Consider the following 17,371-nt stretch of genomic DNA (forward strand, 5'->3'; position numbering starts at 1 on the left):
TACCCATTGCCCCAAAACTGAAAAATGTGAAGGTATATTACAAACTACCAGTATCCAATCCAAATAATATCATGCACAGACATGAATTGAAAGTTGTAAAAATTTATTAAATAAATAAAATAGAAAATACATAAAATCAGACATCTGCCTTCACCTGTAGAAAACTTTACACAGCTTAAGCAGTCAGCTGGGCTTTTTCCTCAGAGATGTGGTAGTGCGGACTGTTTTCCTAATTGTACGGCAGAGATTTCCTGAGGATGGGGTCGATATTGATTCTTTAATGTTAACCAACAGTCCCCGTTTAGAGCGAGATTGCCCTGCAGAATCACTGGTCAGCTTGGAAAGCTCTTCCTTCAGAGAGCAGACCTCCACCTCTGTCTCAGTAAGTTCCTTCTGCAAACGCTCACTCTCTCGTTCCTGTTGGCAGTAGGTAAAAAAGCTAAGTGTATGAAAGCAGTGTGACTAAGCAGCCTTGATCTGCTTTAAAACAATAAAGATTACAGCTGTGGGCAATACAGATAAACCATATTATTTTATTTATTTTTTTTTAATCAGAAACTCTACATATGGCAGCCAATCAATTTCAGTGTCTGCTGAAATCTGACATGCACACATTCTAATAAGGTAGTGATTAAAAATCACCTGAACCAAATCTTTTTATTAAATTTCAGATTTTTAGCAACTTTGATAAGGATCCTAGAGGCAGAACCGAATTTGTGCAATGAGCCGCAAAGAATATAATGAGGTTTAAAAAAAAAAGGACTGAAAAGGACAGGAGTAAATCTTTGATTAATCCAGTGTGTCTTGGCCCAACACCTAGTTTTCAAAGTCTCAGTCTAACATTAAAGAGGCCTACAAACCAGTGTCTCGCAGGCAATGTCTTGTTCAAGCCTCACTACTGCTAGGTTGCCACTATTTAGCCCTTGAGCAAGGCCCTTAACCAAGGCCCTTAACCTTCAATTGCTTACACAATATAGACCATCACAGTACTGTAAGACACTTTAGATAAAAGCTTCTGCTAAATGCTGAAACTGTAAACATTCTCTCATACCTGATTGTTTAGCCTGTTCTGCAGATTTTGGACCTCTGTAAGTTTCTCCATGTAGCTCTCTCCAGCTTCCTGCAGAGTCTCGTTCAACTCATTAAGCCGTTTATCAAGAGACACGATCACCTAAAGATGACATTAGAGATGAACATGTTTGTACTAAATATTACATTTTATTCAGTTTCCAATTAATGCTAAGTGCTTTACTTGAGAGTAGTGTTAGATCACGGGTCACATTTGCTTCTTTAGTTTTGCATTTAAGTTATAATAGGTAAAAGGCAAGAAGCAGAAGTCACATATCTGTAATTTATTGCAAATATATCAGACAATGGTGGTCAGTAATGCATTTAAAAATGTCAAACTATGATTTTTTGTTGCCGTTTGTAATTATTTAAGCGCTATTTAATTTTGGATATTAAAACTTGACGTTAAAATCCTAATAAATAAATACAATTCAGACTGTTTTACACACTTTGGTTACATTTATGACAGGAATGGTAGTTACTCATTACACAAGATTAATCAGTTCACACAAGGATGTATTGAACAGTCATGGACAATTTAGTATCTCCAGTTAGCCTCACATGAATGTCTTTGCGTGGGTTTACTTCAGGTGCTCCAGTTTTCTCCCACAGTCCAGACACAGGGAGAACATGCACTACACACAGAAAAGACCCAGACCACCCCTCCTGGGGATTGAACCCAGGACCTCCTTGCTGTGAGGCGACAGTGCCACCCACTGAGACACCGTGGGAGTTGAATTGTAATATTTACTTTAATTCTAGATTGTATTATTTGTGTATTCTTAGTACTGAAATTATACAACCCTGTCTGCAATTTTAGACATTTTAGAATGCAGTTTAATAACAGGTGCACTTCAGGCTTCTTTAAATGTGTGCATCTAACATGCAGGTAAATAGTCATTGAGCTCAAACTTAATAAGCTAAACAGTAGGTCATGACTGGTCCACAAAGCACTCCAGATTAAAGATAGAAGCGAGTTTGCTTGTTTATTAGGATTTTAACTTCATGTTTTACACTTTAACTACTGTTCCTGTCATGAATGTGACCACTCATTACACAAGGTTCATCAGTTCACAAGGTTATATCGAAGAGTCATGGACAATTTAGTATCTCTAATTCACCTCACTTGTATGTCTTTGGACTGTGGGAGGAAACCGGAGCACCCGGAGGAAATCCACACAGACACGGGAAGAAAATGCAAACTCCACAGAAAGGACCCGGACCACCCCACCTAGGGATCGAACCCAGGACCTCCTTTGCTGTGAGGCGACAGTCCTACCCACTTAGCCACCATGCCACCCAAGACAGCAGTGAGGTCCAGCACATATCTATTACTCTGTTAAACACAGAGCAAATGGCAAATGAGGTAATGATAATGTTGTGAGGTCATTAAATATCAAGACATTTAACAAAATGACATTGACTAGTGTAAACAGATATTCTAATAGTTTGTTGATTAAGATTGGAATGACATGATAAATTAGGATTGCTTCACTTACTGGGATTTTATGTTTTGGTAAACTGGAAAAGTGTGTTTACAACCAAGGGTTTAGGCAGTAAAGTAATAAATAAAATGCTAGTTCATTTTTAGCAGCATTAGACCACTAACTCCAGAGCAACACACAAAAAGTCAGACCAAAAACCAAAGATCAAAAAGCTTTTAGGCTTAAATCAATGTAGATTAGACTTTTAAATACACTTATTTCTCTACCTCTTGTTTTTGTGCACAAAGCTGCTCCACAGCACATTTCTCTTTATACAGACGTTTAAACCGCTCTGGGAAAAAAAAAAAAAAAAAAAATTACTATTATTAGTCAGAGGCACAAATGGAGCATTTTTTGTTTTTCAGAAATAAAGCTACATATTTACACAACCAACCAGTCTCCTCTGTGCTTGCTTGTATCGGGTCAGTCTGTGTAGTCTTCTCCTGCTGGACAGTTGGAGCAGAACCATAGTGTGTCTCTTCCAATTCCTTTACACGCCTCTCAAGCTCCTAATATAACATTAAAATGGTGAGCCAGCAAACAAAACTAATTGACCTAAATGCAAAACATGTAGCATTGCAGTTAAACACCTTGACTCGGTCTTGCTCTTCTGTGTATACATCAATAGGCACGTAGTCGTCGTTCAACCGTTCCAGAGCACACTGGTAGGCATGCTCCTTTAGTGCCTCTTTATACATCTCAAACGTGCTGTCCATCTTCTCCTCATAACTCTCCTTCAGATCTGCCATCTGACGACTGAAACGCATGCCATGACTCATTAGCAGAGAAGCTGATATTTATCAATTAAAGCCTAATTACAGTGGTTCTTTTTAAAATTTCAAGCAATATGAATACATTTAAGCCATCAGGTAAATCTGGAAAGCCCTAACTAAATTATGTTGAGCAAATACTTACTGTTAACTGCTAACACAGCGCTTAAGACATAGCAAATAATTTAATTGGTCTGATAAGTCAAGACTGATTTTTAAAATATACATTTCTAATTTCAGGGGAAAAAGTGACTAACACTAAGACAGCAATGACTTGTAAATCTTGACATGCATTTAAATAAAACAGTAAAACCCATGCCACTGGCACCAATGAAACGCCCCAATGAGTAAAATAGCAGTTCTAATGGTTTTCTAACCAAGTCTATTGTTAGTGGGGGTTTTTTTTTATAGCCAATCATAAAGGCAATCACATAAGTCGGCTGGGTATGACTGGGTATATATCTTGCCGTTGCAGACATCAAACATTAAAGTAAAATAGCAACAAATGTTTTCTTGTTAGCTAAGCACTTGTATTAGAAAGTTTGGAAATTGTGCCATTGGTAACAGTTTCAGGAGTTTGAATCCTAGAGCAAGGCTCACAAACACAAAGAGCATAGCATTACATTATCCTAACCTCTAGTGCCATCCAAAAAACAGATACGTGGAAGGGTTGCGTTACTTTGCAACTGGGCAAGAAATACACCTAAATTCTAAAGTACCTCACAAAAATCTACATGCTAATATTTGTATCAGTTGCAAGTTATTTGCCAACACTGTTCTGACATACCTGTGAAGCTCTTCAATCTCCATGATTTGTTGCATCATGGCATCACCCATTTCTTTGCGAATCTGAATCTCCTGCATCAAATTCTTCTTGCGCTCAGCCAACAGCTTTGCTCTGAGACTTTCAACCATATTAAATAGTTCCTGCTCAAAGACTGATGTTACTAAACAAACTGCACATGTGCATTGCAAGCTGTAATTCTAATTAAACTGGGCAATAGTGCTATGAACAGGCAACATGTAAAACTGTGCGACAATCCATTACCTCCTGAGGTAGTATCGACATGTCTGCCTCTTCTTCACTATCCAACAACTCATCATCAGACATGTAGTCATCCACTGTCTGGCTGTTAATCACCTTGTTGCTTAGCAATGGCTTACCATCCCGACCCATCAGACGAGGTGCTAGAGACTCGAGAGAGCAGGGTGGAATCACCTGAAGCACCTAGAAAACAAAATTGATTACACTTTATACTTACCACTACTTTAACTATTAGAATATGCATAAAAGCATTTCTGATCAATTTCAAGTCATTTCAACTTTAAACCAAATGTGACTGAACCAGTACTTTAAAAGTCTTGTGTGGTAACCTGCCCCTTTCTATGGCAGCAGTACCTCTTTGGCTACAGCAGAAAACTTCATGACATGTAGAGTCTCATCATAAGTGGATGCACACTGGTTGATGTTGACAATCATGGAAGCTTTACCACGACCACAGAACACTGCCTGGAAGAGACGAGTCAGCTTGCTTTCCCGAAATGGAATGTAGCTGTTCTTCGTCCTGGAAAAAAAGATACTAAACCCTTTAATGCTATAACCAAGAAAAAAATTTAAAAATTACTTTACATTAGTTTTTTTTGAGACTATGCCAACAAACTATTTTCACTAGTGCACACTTTATGAACCTCTACCAAACAGTTTATATACAGTGGTGTTCAAAAAAATAGCAGTGATTTTAAAAGAGCGAATAAAGCACAAAATTATTATAATTTTTTTCCATAAATGCAAATGAAAATACTACACCTTCAATTCTAAATCAAAACAACATTAAGCCAGTTTTTGTTAATCCTTTACAGAAAATTAAGAAAAATGAATATTAGGCTGTTCAAAAAAATAGCAGTGCCAGCATTTTTCTTTAAAGACTTAAAAAACGTATCTATAACAAGAAAAAATGTTTGAGGTTTCACTTTACTTTAAATTACTGAACTAATATTTAGTGGCATAACAATTGTTTCTGAGATCTGTGTTGCATGGAGTTGACCAACTTCTGGCACCTCTGAACAGGTATTCCAGACCAGGATGATTAGACGACATTCCACAGTTCTTCTGCAATTTTAGGTTTTGCCTAAAAAAAAAGCACTTCAGCTATCAGCCCACAAGTTCTCTATGGGATCGAAGTCAGGAGATTGGGCTGGCCACTATTACCTCAATCTTGTTTGTCTGTAACCAAGGTGTTTAGGGTCAGTCATGTTAAAACACCCATTTGAAACACATTTCTTCTTCGACATAGGGCAACATGATCTCAAGTATTCTGATATATTTAAACTGATCCAGGATCCCTCGTATGCGATAAATAGACGTAACACCATGGTATGATAAACATCCCCATATCATCATTTTATACCACCATGCTTTACTGTCTTCACAGCAAACTCTGGCTTGAATTCAGTGCTCAGGGGTCATCTGACATACTGTCTACAGCCACTAGACTCAAAAAGAACAATTTTGCTTTCATCAGTTCACAAAATGTTGAGCCATTTCTCTTTGGACCAGTCAATGTGTTCCTTGGCAGATTTGAACCCATTCAGGACATGTCTTTTTCTTAACAGGACTTTGCAAGGAGTTCTTGCTGGTAAACTGGCTTCACTTAATCATCTTCTGTGCTCACTGGTAACTTCTGATGTTCCTTTATCTTTCTGGAGGTGATTATTTTGCCATTTTGGCTATTCTTTGATCCATTTGAACAGTAGTTCCATGCTTCCTTCTGCGTCTTTCAGGTTTTGGTTGTCACTTCAAGGCATTTGAGATCATTTTAGCTGAGCAGCCAATAATTAGCTGCACTTCTCTGTATGTTTTTTTCCTCTACAATCAACTTTTTTATAAAAGTACACTGTTCATCAGAACAATGTCTGGAACAACCCATTTTACCCAATATTTCAAAAGGAAATGAGCTATGACCAACATGTGCAACATTTGCCCCCCTCCTACATTAAATAAGGGCCAAAATTGACACCCGTTCTTCTGCAGAATGAATGACTTCACCAATTGAACTCCTCACTGCTATTATTTTGAACAAGCCCCTTTTAATCAATGCTTCGATTACTCAGAATGAGGGGCATGCATGTCCTAATTGTTGGGTTTGTTTTGTTTTCATTACTCTACTACACAAGTGAATTATTTGCTATGTAGAAATATCACTTCTACAAAAAACAGTGATTCATCAGGTTAATGGTGTTGGACTGCTATTTTTTTGACCACCACTGTAATTACAAAAATAATGCAACTTGTATGTAAGAAGCTAGCAGCTGAAAACACCCTGGTTAGAAAGGCAGTTTTCTTAACCATACCAATATGTTAGAGTTTAACAAAACTCAAATTTATTTCTTTATTTGGGTTTTTACACCATATTAAACTTGTCATTTCAATCAAATAGTAAATACAATCCAAAGATTATTTAAATACATTTTATTTTTATCAAAGTATTTGGACTCAAAGTAAGGTCAACCAATTAATTATATTACTAAATGTAGGGTATGCACAGGTAGTAGAAAATCCTACCCCTTTAAAGTCACTTCACCCTAGAACTGAAAATTAAAACCCTAAAATATTTTAAGAAATCCCAATGACAAAAGAAAGCAGCTGTAATTGTTTTCCCATTGCTGCATTCTCTTCACAAGGTTTCTGTAGCACTAACAGGTTTGTGCTTATATAAAATGCTTGGGCATAATTTTAAAAGTGTTCTAAATTTATACACATACCTGTCACCTTGGTTATTACGGAGTGCTGCAATGCACTTGCCCAGAATTAGCAGGGAATTGTTGATGTTTCCTGCCTCCTTTAGACGTTCCCCAAATGTCTTAGTTTTATTGCATCTTTCTGATCCAGCCAAATCACAAAGAGAAAGCCTTTAAGATTAAAACAAAGAGAGGAAAAATAAGCACAATGGCATTTACCAACAAAACTAAAGTCCCTTAGACACACTTACTCGGATATACCCTGGACATCAGGTCCATCAACACGCATCAGCTTGATGGTGAAAATACTGTGGCTATAGGTAGCACAATAGAAAAAGGTTAAAAAGAAACACAACTATGGTGTGTAGTACAGTATCATTTTAATGCTTTACAGAAAAAGCCACACTCATTCAGCTTCATAAAACATTGGTAAAGGTCAGTGCAAAAAGGCTGGGGGAGGAAACCAGAGCTCCTGGAGGAAACCCACACAGACACGGGGAGAACAAGCAAACTCCACACAGAAAAGGACCTGGACCACCCCACCTGGTGATTGAACCCAGGACCTTCTTGCTGTGAGGTGACCGTGCTACCCACTGAACCACTGTGTAGGATTTTAATGTCATATTTTACACCTTTTGGTTACATTTGTAACAGGACAGGTAGTTACTGGTTAAACAAGATTCATATCAAGTCCCCCCCCCACACACACACACGCTGCTGCAAATCCAGACATTTAGGCTGTAGTTACTAGTAAGCAAAGTTCCTTGTTATACTTACATATTAGAAGCAACATAGAATAGAAACATAGAAGTGCACAGTTGTGTTAGTGAGGTGACATCACCTTCTGCTGGATGATTGGTTCATTTTAGTACAAGCAGCACTGCGGTTCTTGTTCCCTAGACGTAGCACTTTGGCCGCCTCCTCAGCGTTCTGTACATAAATCCACCTCAGATCTACAGCATGCACCCAAAAAACCATCACGGCAGTCACAACAGAAAGGAGGAGGGACAGATGGAGCTCATTCGGACACAGAACACACAAAGTGCATCTTTATAGTAGATGCAGCTGATTGAATGACCTATATTGGGTGTACTTTCAGCAGTCATTTCAAGTGATCATGTGTGCATCATTTGCCTATTTACTGACATGCATGATTAAATGTGCCATGTGGTCACCTCGAACATAAGAATTTCCAGCACTGTCCTCACACACACGCAATGCAGCACGCCTCTTAGTCTTGTTGGTAAGAGGTGGCTGAAGCAGATCATACACTTGCTCATTGTATATTTCATAGTAAGCCACCCACATACAGTAGAGACACTGCACATCACCCTCTGCACTGTCCACTGAAGAACAAGACAACCATTAGAAATGCTTCTCAGTTATACTGGTTGTAATCATACATGTACATATCACGTAAGATTACATTACCTGTCTGGTCATAGGAGACTCCAGAGAAAGACAGACTGTTGATTGAGGAACAGGAAGAACTCCTACTCCTGCTATTTCTGCTAGACTCTGATTCCTGCAGAACATATCACCATTTATTTTAGTCAATGCAGAAAGTAGTAACAGAACACCAGTAGGTTTAAGGAATAAGAAACATGTCCATACCTCTTTGAGTTGACTGAAGAGTGCAGCTTTGGCAGACCTCTCTGCTTTCACCTGATCAGAATCCAGTTTTTGCACATCTGAGCCAAGGTATGGCTTCAGGTCCATGTGCTCATACAGTTTCCCACTAATGTGCCTGAACACTGTGTCCAGGGCTCGTGGCAAAATGCCAGGGTCCTTTGGTGACCCTGTGGGCCACAAAATTAAGTAAAGCAATAAGATCTGGAACTCATTACAATGATTCAAATACACCAAACTCTAAATACAAGGCATTTTAAGCTGCTTGCAACTGTCACTAAAGAAAGGCATGTGTCCAAGAAGCTCATGCATTTCTACTTAGCAACTGCCATAAAGGTGAGGCTGTTCGAAATTCAACATTTGTCAACAGTTTATCAACAGTTATTGCAATAACAGCAATTGTATCTCTGATGTGGGCCATCACACACAACACCAATCTTTAACCAGGGAGGTTCCAACCTCATTCCCCCACAACCACCTTTATAAATATTGGGGCTCTAATAAAAACATCCAGCCACCAAGCTGGCTTAACACCTGCAAGTAATACAAAATAAACAGGTAGGTACATTTTGAAACAGTACATTTATAGGTAGTGCCTATATTCTTATGAATGATGGGTCATGTGGTCTGTGGGACACAGAGATGACAGTAAAGATCTACTTAAGTCTATTTACCAGATTTTTTTTGTTTATAGTACATTTAAACTGGCTGACTGGAAAAGCCATGGTAGGTGCTTCATTGTCATTTAATCCACTCTTGGACACATTTGGGACAACATTGTGGCTTGTGGGTAGCAATGCCACCTCACAGCAAGAAGGTCTTGTGTTCGATTCCCGGGTCCTTTCTGCATAGTGTTTGCATGATCTCCCCGTGGGTTTCCTCCCACAGTCCAAAGACATGCAGTTAAGTTAACTGGAGGTAATAAAATTGCCCTAGGTGTGTATGTGTCTCTATATATCTGCCCTGTGATTGGACTGGTGTCCTGTCCAGGTTGTTTTCTGCCCTTTTCCCCCAGGTTAATTGTACCCACCGTGAAAAAAAAAAAGGATGACGCAGTGGTAAAACAGACCAGTGATGTACACATTTGGCAGCATGTTAGCACTATAACCTTTATTTCTAAGAGCAAGCTATGGGTTCTCAGTTCTGGGTATGCTTTTAACACAAACATTGTAGGACTTTGCTTCATGGCAGCTGCATTATATGTAAACTTATGCTATATTTGTGACTGTGCCTTTGTGGCATTTAGCAACTATTCTGTAAAATGCCACTACACTAATCAATAAGCTTTTTTTAACTGTTTCTCAAATTTCTGACTATGTTAGAAAATGCTCTATCACCAGCTGTGATTTCCACCCTCTTTGCTAGCATTGGGAGTTTTAATTAATTACATAACTTTCATAACTTCAAACTGTTTTAACTGATGCACCAATACAGAACACCAGTATTTGGCATCTTTGAAAATGTTAGATGCTTCACAATTTTTCCAACAACACACCTGTCAGAGATTGAAATTATGTAAACTCATAGAATTATTAGCAGAAAGGCATGCAATGCTTTCTCAGAACACAATAGCACATATTAACGCTGTTCGGTACATTCCGGTACATACCTTGAATAGTATGAGTCTTCCCAGCATTGGTTACTCCATAGCTGAACACCAGTGCATTTCTGCCTTGCAGAAAGTCCTGTACTTGTGACTTGATTGTTCCATCAAAAAACTCAGCCTGGGTCGACTCTGACCCGAAAATCTAAAATCAAATAAAACACACCATGAAAGACCACAAGATTACACATTGCCAGGTTTTCACACAGACAGCATTACCTTGGAGAAGCTGAACTTGTGCACTTGCTGGCCAATGCCTTTTTCACTGCTCTTCATTGTGGCAGAACCTTTGGGAGCATGAAGCACTGCGGTTTCTGCATTTTCCAAAACTACACAGCCCTGAGGGAGGTGATACATTTAACATACACTATCTGATATGCTCAGACAAAACAGACATGTAAAAGGTCAAGGCACACCAACCTGGTCCTCATTGTTATTGAGCTCCTCTTTGCTAAAAGGCCGTACTCTGAGAAAAACTCGAAGCTGCTGCTCAGAACCATCCACAGATTCATTCTAAAAAAGAAACACACACACAAACAAACCTGGCAGAGCTTGTTCAATTACTTCACTAAGGATAAAGTGATACCCAAACTACCTGTGAAGCAATGGAGGAAAGGCCAGAAAGTTCTGGTAGTGCAATATGATGAGGCTCACATGCTGTTGACTCCATGGCCACCAACATTGTACCCTCTTGGGTCAGGTCAATAGTTGCTGCCATAACTGAAATGAGTTTAAGACATGTTTTGTGTTTATCAAACAAAAGCAACACATGCTTTCATAAATAACCAAAAACTAACAAACCTCTCCAAACTCTCCTCTCACTGTAAAACAAAGTAGCTACGTTTAAAACAGTCCAACTAAATAAAAACAGAGAACAACGCATTAGTTGAAACACATCAAGCCAAACAGCTTTATCTACTTTCAGTAATGAGTTAACCACCCGCCCAAAAATGGTAACCAGCCAATCATGAGCCAGTTTAAAAAACAGCCTACCAATCTGAGCTAAGCATCAATCAACATTTAGAGAATAGTGATGGGAATTTCGGCTCCTTTTAGAGAGCCGGTTCTTTTGGCTCGGCTCACTAAAAAGAGCCGGCTCTTTTGGCTCCGAAATGGCTCCTTAGATTTTTTTGTTGCTTAAATTAATTTATTACCAAATTACATGTAAAATAAATTACTAATGTAAAAAAACATTGTATCAAATGTTTATTATTTAAATTGATTTATTTATATACTCAACATTGGACCGGGTTCTCCAACAATAAATTATAAACTACAAAAACAAAGACCCATCTCAATTAGACAAAAAGATCTGATTGTGTATATTATTTATACGTTTGCATCTAGAGTGGGACGGCATGGTGGCTAAGTGGGTAGCACTGTCGCCTCACAGCAAGAAGGTCCTGGGTTCAATCCCCAGGTGAAGAGCCCGGGTCCTTTCTGTGTGGAGTTTGCATGTCTTTCCCTTGTCCACGTGGGTTTCCTCCGGGTGCTCCGGTTTCCTCCCACAGTCCAAAGACATGCAAGTGAATGTTCCTGTCATGAATGTAACCAAAGTGTAAAACGTGACGTTAAAATCCTAATAAACAAAACAAAATAAACAAGCATCTAGAGTGAAACAACACAACATCAACGAAGCATCACTCACACTCAACAAAATATAAATGAAAATGTGCAAAACAAAAAGAAAATCCAGGTGAAAGCGTCCAGATGACAGTATTTGTAAGTATTTAGTGAAGATTGGCATTCAGAAAAACCAAGGAGCTCATCTTTGATGGCTTGATCCTGTTTCTCCTTTCTGTTATCATCTGCCCTGTTAAAATAGATTCTCTCTGAGGGGACAGATACACAGTCTATGTGCCATCACATGTATAAGATGTGGGTAGACTGAACACTTGGTCTCCCAGTGAACACTTGGTTCAGTGGGTCTGAACTTCTCTGTAAAAGGGGCTTCTCGTGTCCAAACTTTACTATGTCTCCTCTCACTCATTTTCCTCAGCTTTCCAGCGTGTAATGTCTGGCTGTGTAAAGCGCTGAGTTCTCTCTCTCTCTCTCTCTCTCTCCTGTTCGTGTGCACGCTGTCTCTGTGTGTGTGTGTGTGTGTGTGTGTGTGTGTGTGTGTGTGTAACCACTCCCCTCCTGCTCAGTGTAATTACACAAACGTCCCCACGTATCTTGACCAATCACGTGCGGTTTTGACAGAAAAAAAACCCGGGAAAAAACGAATCGGCTCCCAGTCAGGAGCCGGATCCCGTCGTTCACTTTAAAGAGCCGGCTCTTGGAGCCGGATCGTTCGCGACCGACCCATCACTACTAGAGAAGGCAGGGTAAACCTATTGTGGGTGAACTACCATGAAATGTAGTGAACTACATCAGTTACCCCAGTAAATTGTACCCACAGCAACCTTTAGTCAGGTTTGTTTTGTTGTTTGTTTGTTTATTAGGATTTTAACGTCATGTTTTACACTTTGGTTACATTCATGACAGAAACGGTAGTTACTTATTACACAAAATTCATCAGTTCACAAGGTTATATTGAACACAGTCATGGACAATTTAGTATCCCTAATTCACCTCACTTGCATGTCTTTGGACTGTGGAAGGAAACCGGAGCACCCGGAGTAAACCCGCTCCACACCACAAAAGCATACCAGTAGTTGGACTCTCAAACAGTTGCTAAATGTTTGTTAAAATAGAGTGTTCAAAATTTGGGTATAACAGCTCACGACTAACTAGATCAAAACAAAAATGCCAGTTAATATCCGAGTGTTTGGCATCTTTGGTTACATTCATGGACAATTTTGTATCTCCAATTCACCTCACTTGCATGTTTTTGGACTGTGGGAGGAAACCGAAGCTCCAAGAGGAAACCCACGAAGACACATGCAACATGCAGATTCATGAGAACATGCCACACAGAAAGGAACCGGACATACATTGTAATAAAAGGTTGTCAATATCGCATGTTCAATTTGTTTATATAATAATAAACTACTTGATCACTTGGTACTACCTGTTCCACAATTTACACATAGTACTGTTTTTATTTGCACAGCTTTAAATTGCACAATGTCTGTAACTGCACCTTTAGGCTCCCCCTTTTTAGTTTTTGTTGTTAGATGTTTAATATTCTTTTTTTTTTTTTATTACTATTTTCTTTTTTATAATTTTTTTTGGTTTTATATCTTAATTTTTTTCGTTCCTACCTCACTGTAATGTTGTTGTGTGATGTTTGTAATAATTGTAATAGCCGCTGATCAATAAAGTAAATCAATCAATAAAAGTGTAATGAATATTATTATAAAATAAGTGTCATGTGAAAGCATAAGTAGACTGACCTGCAGAATAACATGGTTAACTTTGCAGTAATACATGTGGATACATAATGAACCATGAATGCTCAAGAGATTCTTCTGAACCATCATTGCTCTGTGATTTCGTTATTGAAATGTGGTTGCAAAACAGAACAAAAATGTAATTAAGTAGCCTACATGAAATACTGATGGAAATGAATGTACACATTGTAGTTATTTAAAATGTTTGCATCAACTTCACTGGGTTTTTATGTCTAATGTATACATCACCAGCTCACTATGCATTGGGTTACTCTTTAATGAAATTCATGTACTAATCTCGTTTCTTTATAAGAAATCTTGTATAAAACTCAAAGAAGCATGTTTTGTTTGTAAAATGTTTGTTTCTTCATAAATCCAGTGTTTATATACTTAAAATGTACTCAATATTTTTTTTTTCAATTTGCATGTAATTACATAAACATGATGGATTATTATAGAAGTGAGTCTATCGTTTCATATATATTGCTGCTATTTAACAAGTATTCAAAAGATAATATGCAAATTGTTCCAGTATCACAAAGAAACTTGTACAATGACAACTGAGGGTATCACTGATCTTAAGCTAGTGAGTGAAATGTTTATAATTTTCAGTATATTGGGGGACATTTGAGCCTGATGGAAAAATATGGAATACATGCAATTACATACAGCCTTGCATCTTAAACATCATGAGTAAAGCTGTCTAACTAGTGCCCATTTGCTATTTCTCAACTGGAACATTAAAAGCTCAATTCCAATTTCTAGTTATTAAGTATGACAAGCACACAAAACACTATTTCAAAACCTTCCCTAAGCTTCCAGGCTTTTAATATCAGGCCACCAGCTTTAAACACACTTAAGTGCATGAACTTACAACACAATGAATTTCTTCCAAAATTCTTTATTGCATTGACATAGACAATGAAGCTTTTCAATCAGGCAATTTAAAGCAGTTTATGCGTCAGCAATGGTAACCTCCACCTCAACACCAGGCTCAATGCTGATGCTGGTGATCTGCTTGACGATCTCAGATGGGCTGTGAAGGTCGATGAGACGCTTGTGGATCCTCATCTGAAACCGATCCCATGTCTTGGAACCCTCTCCGCAAGGAGTTTTACGGGTAGTGATGCGCAGGGTCTAGGGGTAAAAAACAAAAAAAGCTTTATTACAATAGGTAACTAACATTAAGAACTAGGGTTATTTTGAAAAGATTAAATGCAGTTTAATTTGGGCTATAAAAAAAATACAAAAATTCAGCCTATTATCTGAAGATATTACTAGTAATAGATATTTTCAAACAAGTAGTACCAGATTAAACAGCTGTGTTGACTGCACTAGAGATATACCCAGTTTTAGACAACACTACATAAACATTTGATATGCCTCGTGTGGTCTTGATTTGAAAATTAGCTGAACATTTGTAGTGTGCACCCAAGACAACATGGACTAAGTACCACTTTAGGCTACATCCTCTGGTATAGACCAACAGAAGGGCTCATGTGGCACAAATCTTTGTGCGGTCCATGATCCAAGTCAAAGCTGTTTAGACAGCAATTAGGTGACCGTTTAAGGATATTCAAAATATTGTTGTTTACATAAACTTGGGCCAACCTTGCTTTTAACGATTTAGACATTTCAGTGACAAAAAGAAAGTAACATGCCAGTTCTGAGAAAATCTGTAAGAAGGGTAAGAAGTTTATGCTTAAATCTGAATTTTGGTTTTACCTTGGTGGGCATACGCACAGGTCCCTTCACCTTAAGGCTCTTCTCCTTAGCACCACGGATTAAATCAGCGCACACTGCAAAGGAACAGTGTTAAATTAGCAAAATAGTAAATTAAAGCAATTGAAAACCAATACACAGATTAAAAGCTCAGAATAGCGTATGGTATGTAATTCATACATAATCATTGTAAGATTGTTGTCCTCATTGCCAAAATGAAAATACATAAATAAATAAAGGTCAGACACTAACCTTTTTCAAGAGACTTGACGTTGCGGCTTGTAAGGGTGATCCGGATGCGGTGAATGGCAACCTCAGAATCAACTGGAGCTTTGCCGGTGTCTTTAAATGCCTGAGAGTGAGAAATAAGCAACACAGTTTAAACTCAACCTAGACTTGAAGTTTAATAAATAGCACATATATTCGAAGTGCACCCATACAAACTAGATCACAAACAGCCACTGACAGATTTCCACTGTCAGATGAAATCTATTGCTATAAAGGAAATAACAGCCTATTCATTTGTTCTGACATGCATTTCATGAAACTGTACAGCCAAAGTAAAGCTTGAATTTTATTTTCCCTATAAGCCTTCCTATTTTGAATTTGGGCATTAAATAACAGGATAATGGAAATAATGATAAACTGACTTCTCAATTTACTCTTTGCCACAATTAACTGCACACGCAAACTTAAATTACAAATGTAGACATTTTATTTAATTTTCAATTTTGGCAGAACATGGTGCAAATGTATGGAAAAAGAAATACTTCTCTACTATAGGAACATTTAGATAGATAGATAACTTTATTAATCCCAGAGGGAAAGTCAAATATTACAACAGCTCAAGGTACAATAGGAAAAAAATTAAGTGAAAATTATTAATTAAATAGGCTCAAGGTGCGTAAGAAATATTAAGTATTGAAGAACAATGTTGGTAGGTAATGAGATATATATAAAATTTAAAGATTAACAATCTGACTAACAACCAACTAACAACAATTTTAATCAGACCAATCTTTTAATTTTCTTCAAAAAGTTATTTACTGCATTACATATAGATGGGAAAGAATATTGGCCACATGATCTTTAAATCTAGACTTTGTCACTTTTGAGGTCTTATACTTAATCGTTACCAGCAAAGTCCTTTGAAGTGTAGTAATCACTGGTATTTGACCATTTTACATCGACTCAAATAGCGAAATGTACGATGTTTTAAACGTCTAATTTGGCACATGAGAAACTATTTTCAAATGAACTTTGGCTGTATCACAAACCGCACTGTACAAAGTCGTTATAGGTATGATTACTGTGTTCAGCGTAGGTATGTTTTGTTCAGTTACGTAGCGCTAACAAAAGGAAACTTAAGTTATGAAAAGACATCACCTATTTAAACTAACCAATTGGTCAAACATATACAGTCGTAAATAAAAAACTATTGCGCCAAACTATGCTAAGCTAAAATGTTGAATTGGAGGTTTATGCTAACTAGCTAACACAACCATTAGCCGCACGTGTACCATTAGATTTCCAATAGTACAATGCAATATTTGTTCACTTAAACAAACAAAAAAGATTTTAAATAAGTTAATATGGATAATTACCATGATTGCTTATTCCTGACCGACTTATTCAAGCAAACAAAAAGCGAACAGCGGTGAGCCAGGAAATACAGACGCACACCTTCGGCTCTGTACTCGAGAAAAGGAAGGATCTAAGGCCTACTCAGCACTTATATAGGACATCCGGGTACTGTTTGAACGACCACACATTCAGCCAATAAAATTACAGAATACATGGCGGGAGCGAGACCGAGTGGTGTTTGATATGATGCCTTACTCCCTAACTACACTATACTGCATATTTCTCAATCCCTACTCTGTTCTCCCTATTTTATACTTCTTACTTCCTAATCTACATATACCCACCCTATACTCCATATACTTTATACTACTCCATCCCTACTCTATTCTCTCTGTTATATACTTCTCATTTCCTTCTCATTTTCTGCTTTTTACTCCC

At 37.9% G+C, this 17,371-nt stretch overlaps 2 protein-coding genes and 1 non-coding gene across 3 annotated transcripts; all 3 read right to left on the reverse strand.

Moving 5' to 3' along the window:
- Positions 1-86: 86 nt before the first annotated feature.
- zgc:56231 (uncharacterized protein LOC406257 homolog) lies at positions 87-11,010 on the reverse strand. Its single transcript, XM_062993536.1, has 18 exons — positions 10,888-11,010; positions 10,713-10,805; positions 10,512-10,631; positions 10,299-10,437; positions 8,675-8,859; positions 8,492-8,585; positions 8,236-8,406; positions 7,902-8,013; positions 7,312-7,374; positions 7,085-7,231; positions 4,722-4,887; positions 4,371-4,550; positions 4,110-4,249; positions 3,143-3,308; positions 2,947-3,061; positions 2,780-2,844; positions 1,052-1,171; positions 87-417 (listed from the first exon to the last, which is right to left on the reverse strand). Exons 1-18 carry the CDS (start codon positions 11,008-11,010, stop codon positions 184-186), a joined length of 2,433 nt encoding a protein of 810 aa, XP_062849606.1. The 3' UTR covers positions 87-183.
- A 3,502-nt stretch (positions 11,011-14,512) lies between these two features.
- rps20 (ribosomal protein S20) lies at positions 14,513-17,065 on the reverse strand. Its single transcript, XM_062993113.1, has 4 exons — positions 16,954-17,065; positions 15,602-15,701; positions 15,353-15,426; positions 14,513-14,764 (listed from the first exon to the last, which is right to left on the reverse strand). Exons 1-4 carry the CDS (start codon positions 16,954-16,956, stop codon positions 14,582-14,584), a joined length of 360 nt encoding a protein of 119 aa, XP_062849183.1. The 5' UTR covers positions 16,957-17,065; the 3' UTR covers positions 14,513-14,581.
- Positions 15,493-15,562, reverse strand: LOC134313019 (small nucleolar RNA U54). Its single transcript, XR_010011926.1, has one exon. It is a non-coding gene; the product is annotated as a small nucleolar RNA U54 (small nucleolar RNA).
- Positions 17,066-17,371: the final 306 nt, after the last annotated feature.

The sequence above is a fragment of the Trichomycterus rosablanca genome, chromosome 4 (genome assembly GCF_030014385.1).
Source record: "Trichomycterus rosablanca isolate fTriRos1 chromosome 4, fTriRos1.hap1, whole genome shotgun sequence".
Lineage (NCBI taxonomy): Eukaryota > Metazoa > Chordata > Actinopteri > Siluriformes > Trichomycteridae > Trichomycterus > Trichomycterus rosablanca.

Excerpts from the sequence above, each read along its gene's own strand:
- zgc:56231 (XM_062993536.1), bottom strand. The coding sequence starts at position 11,010 with ATGGCAGCAACTATTGACCTGACCCAAGAGGGTACAATGTTGGTGGCC. Across the intron at positions 7,375-7,901 it reads AACCAATCATCCAGCAGAAG|CCACAGTATTTTCACCATCA; the intron begins GTGATGTCACCT and ends TGCTACCTATAG. Across the intron at positions 4,888-7,084 it reads CGTAATAACCAAGGTGACAG|GACGAAGAACAGCTACATTC; the intron begins GTATGTGTATAA and ends CTTTTTTTCCAG.
- rps20 (XM_062993113.1), bottom strand. Across the intron at positions 15,427-15,601 it reads CGTCAAGTCTCTTGAAAAAG|TGTGCGCTGATTTAATCCGT; the intron begins GTTAGTGTCTGA and ends GTTCCTTTGCAG. Across the intron at positions 14,765-15,352 it reads CTGTGCGTATGCCCACCAAG|ACCCTGCGCATCACTACCCG; the intron begins GTAAAACCAAAA and ends TTTTACCCCTAG.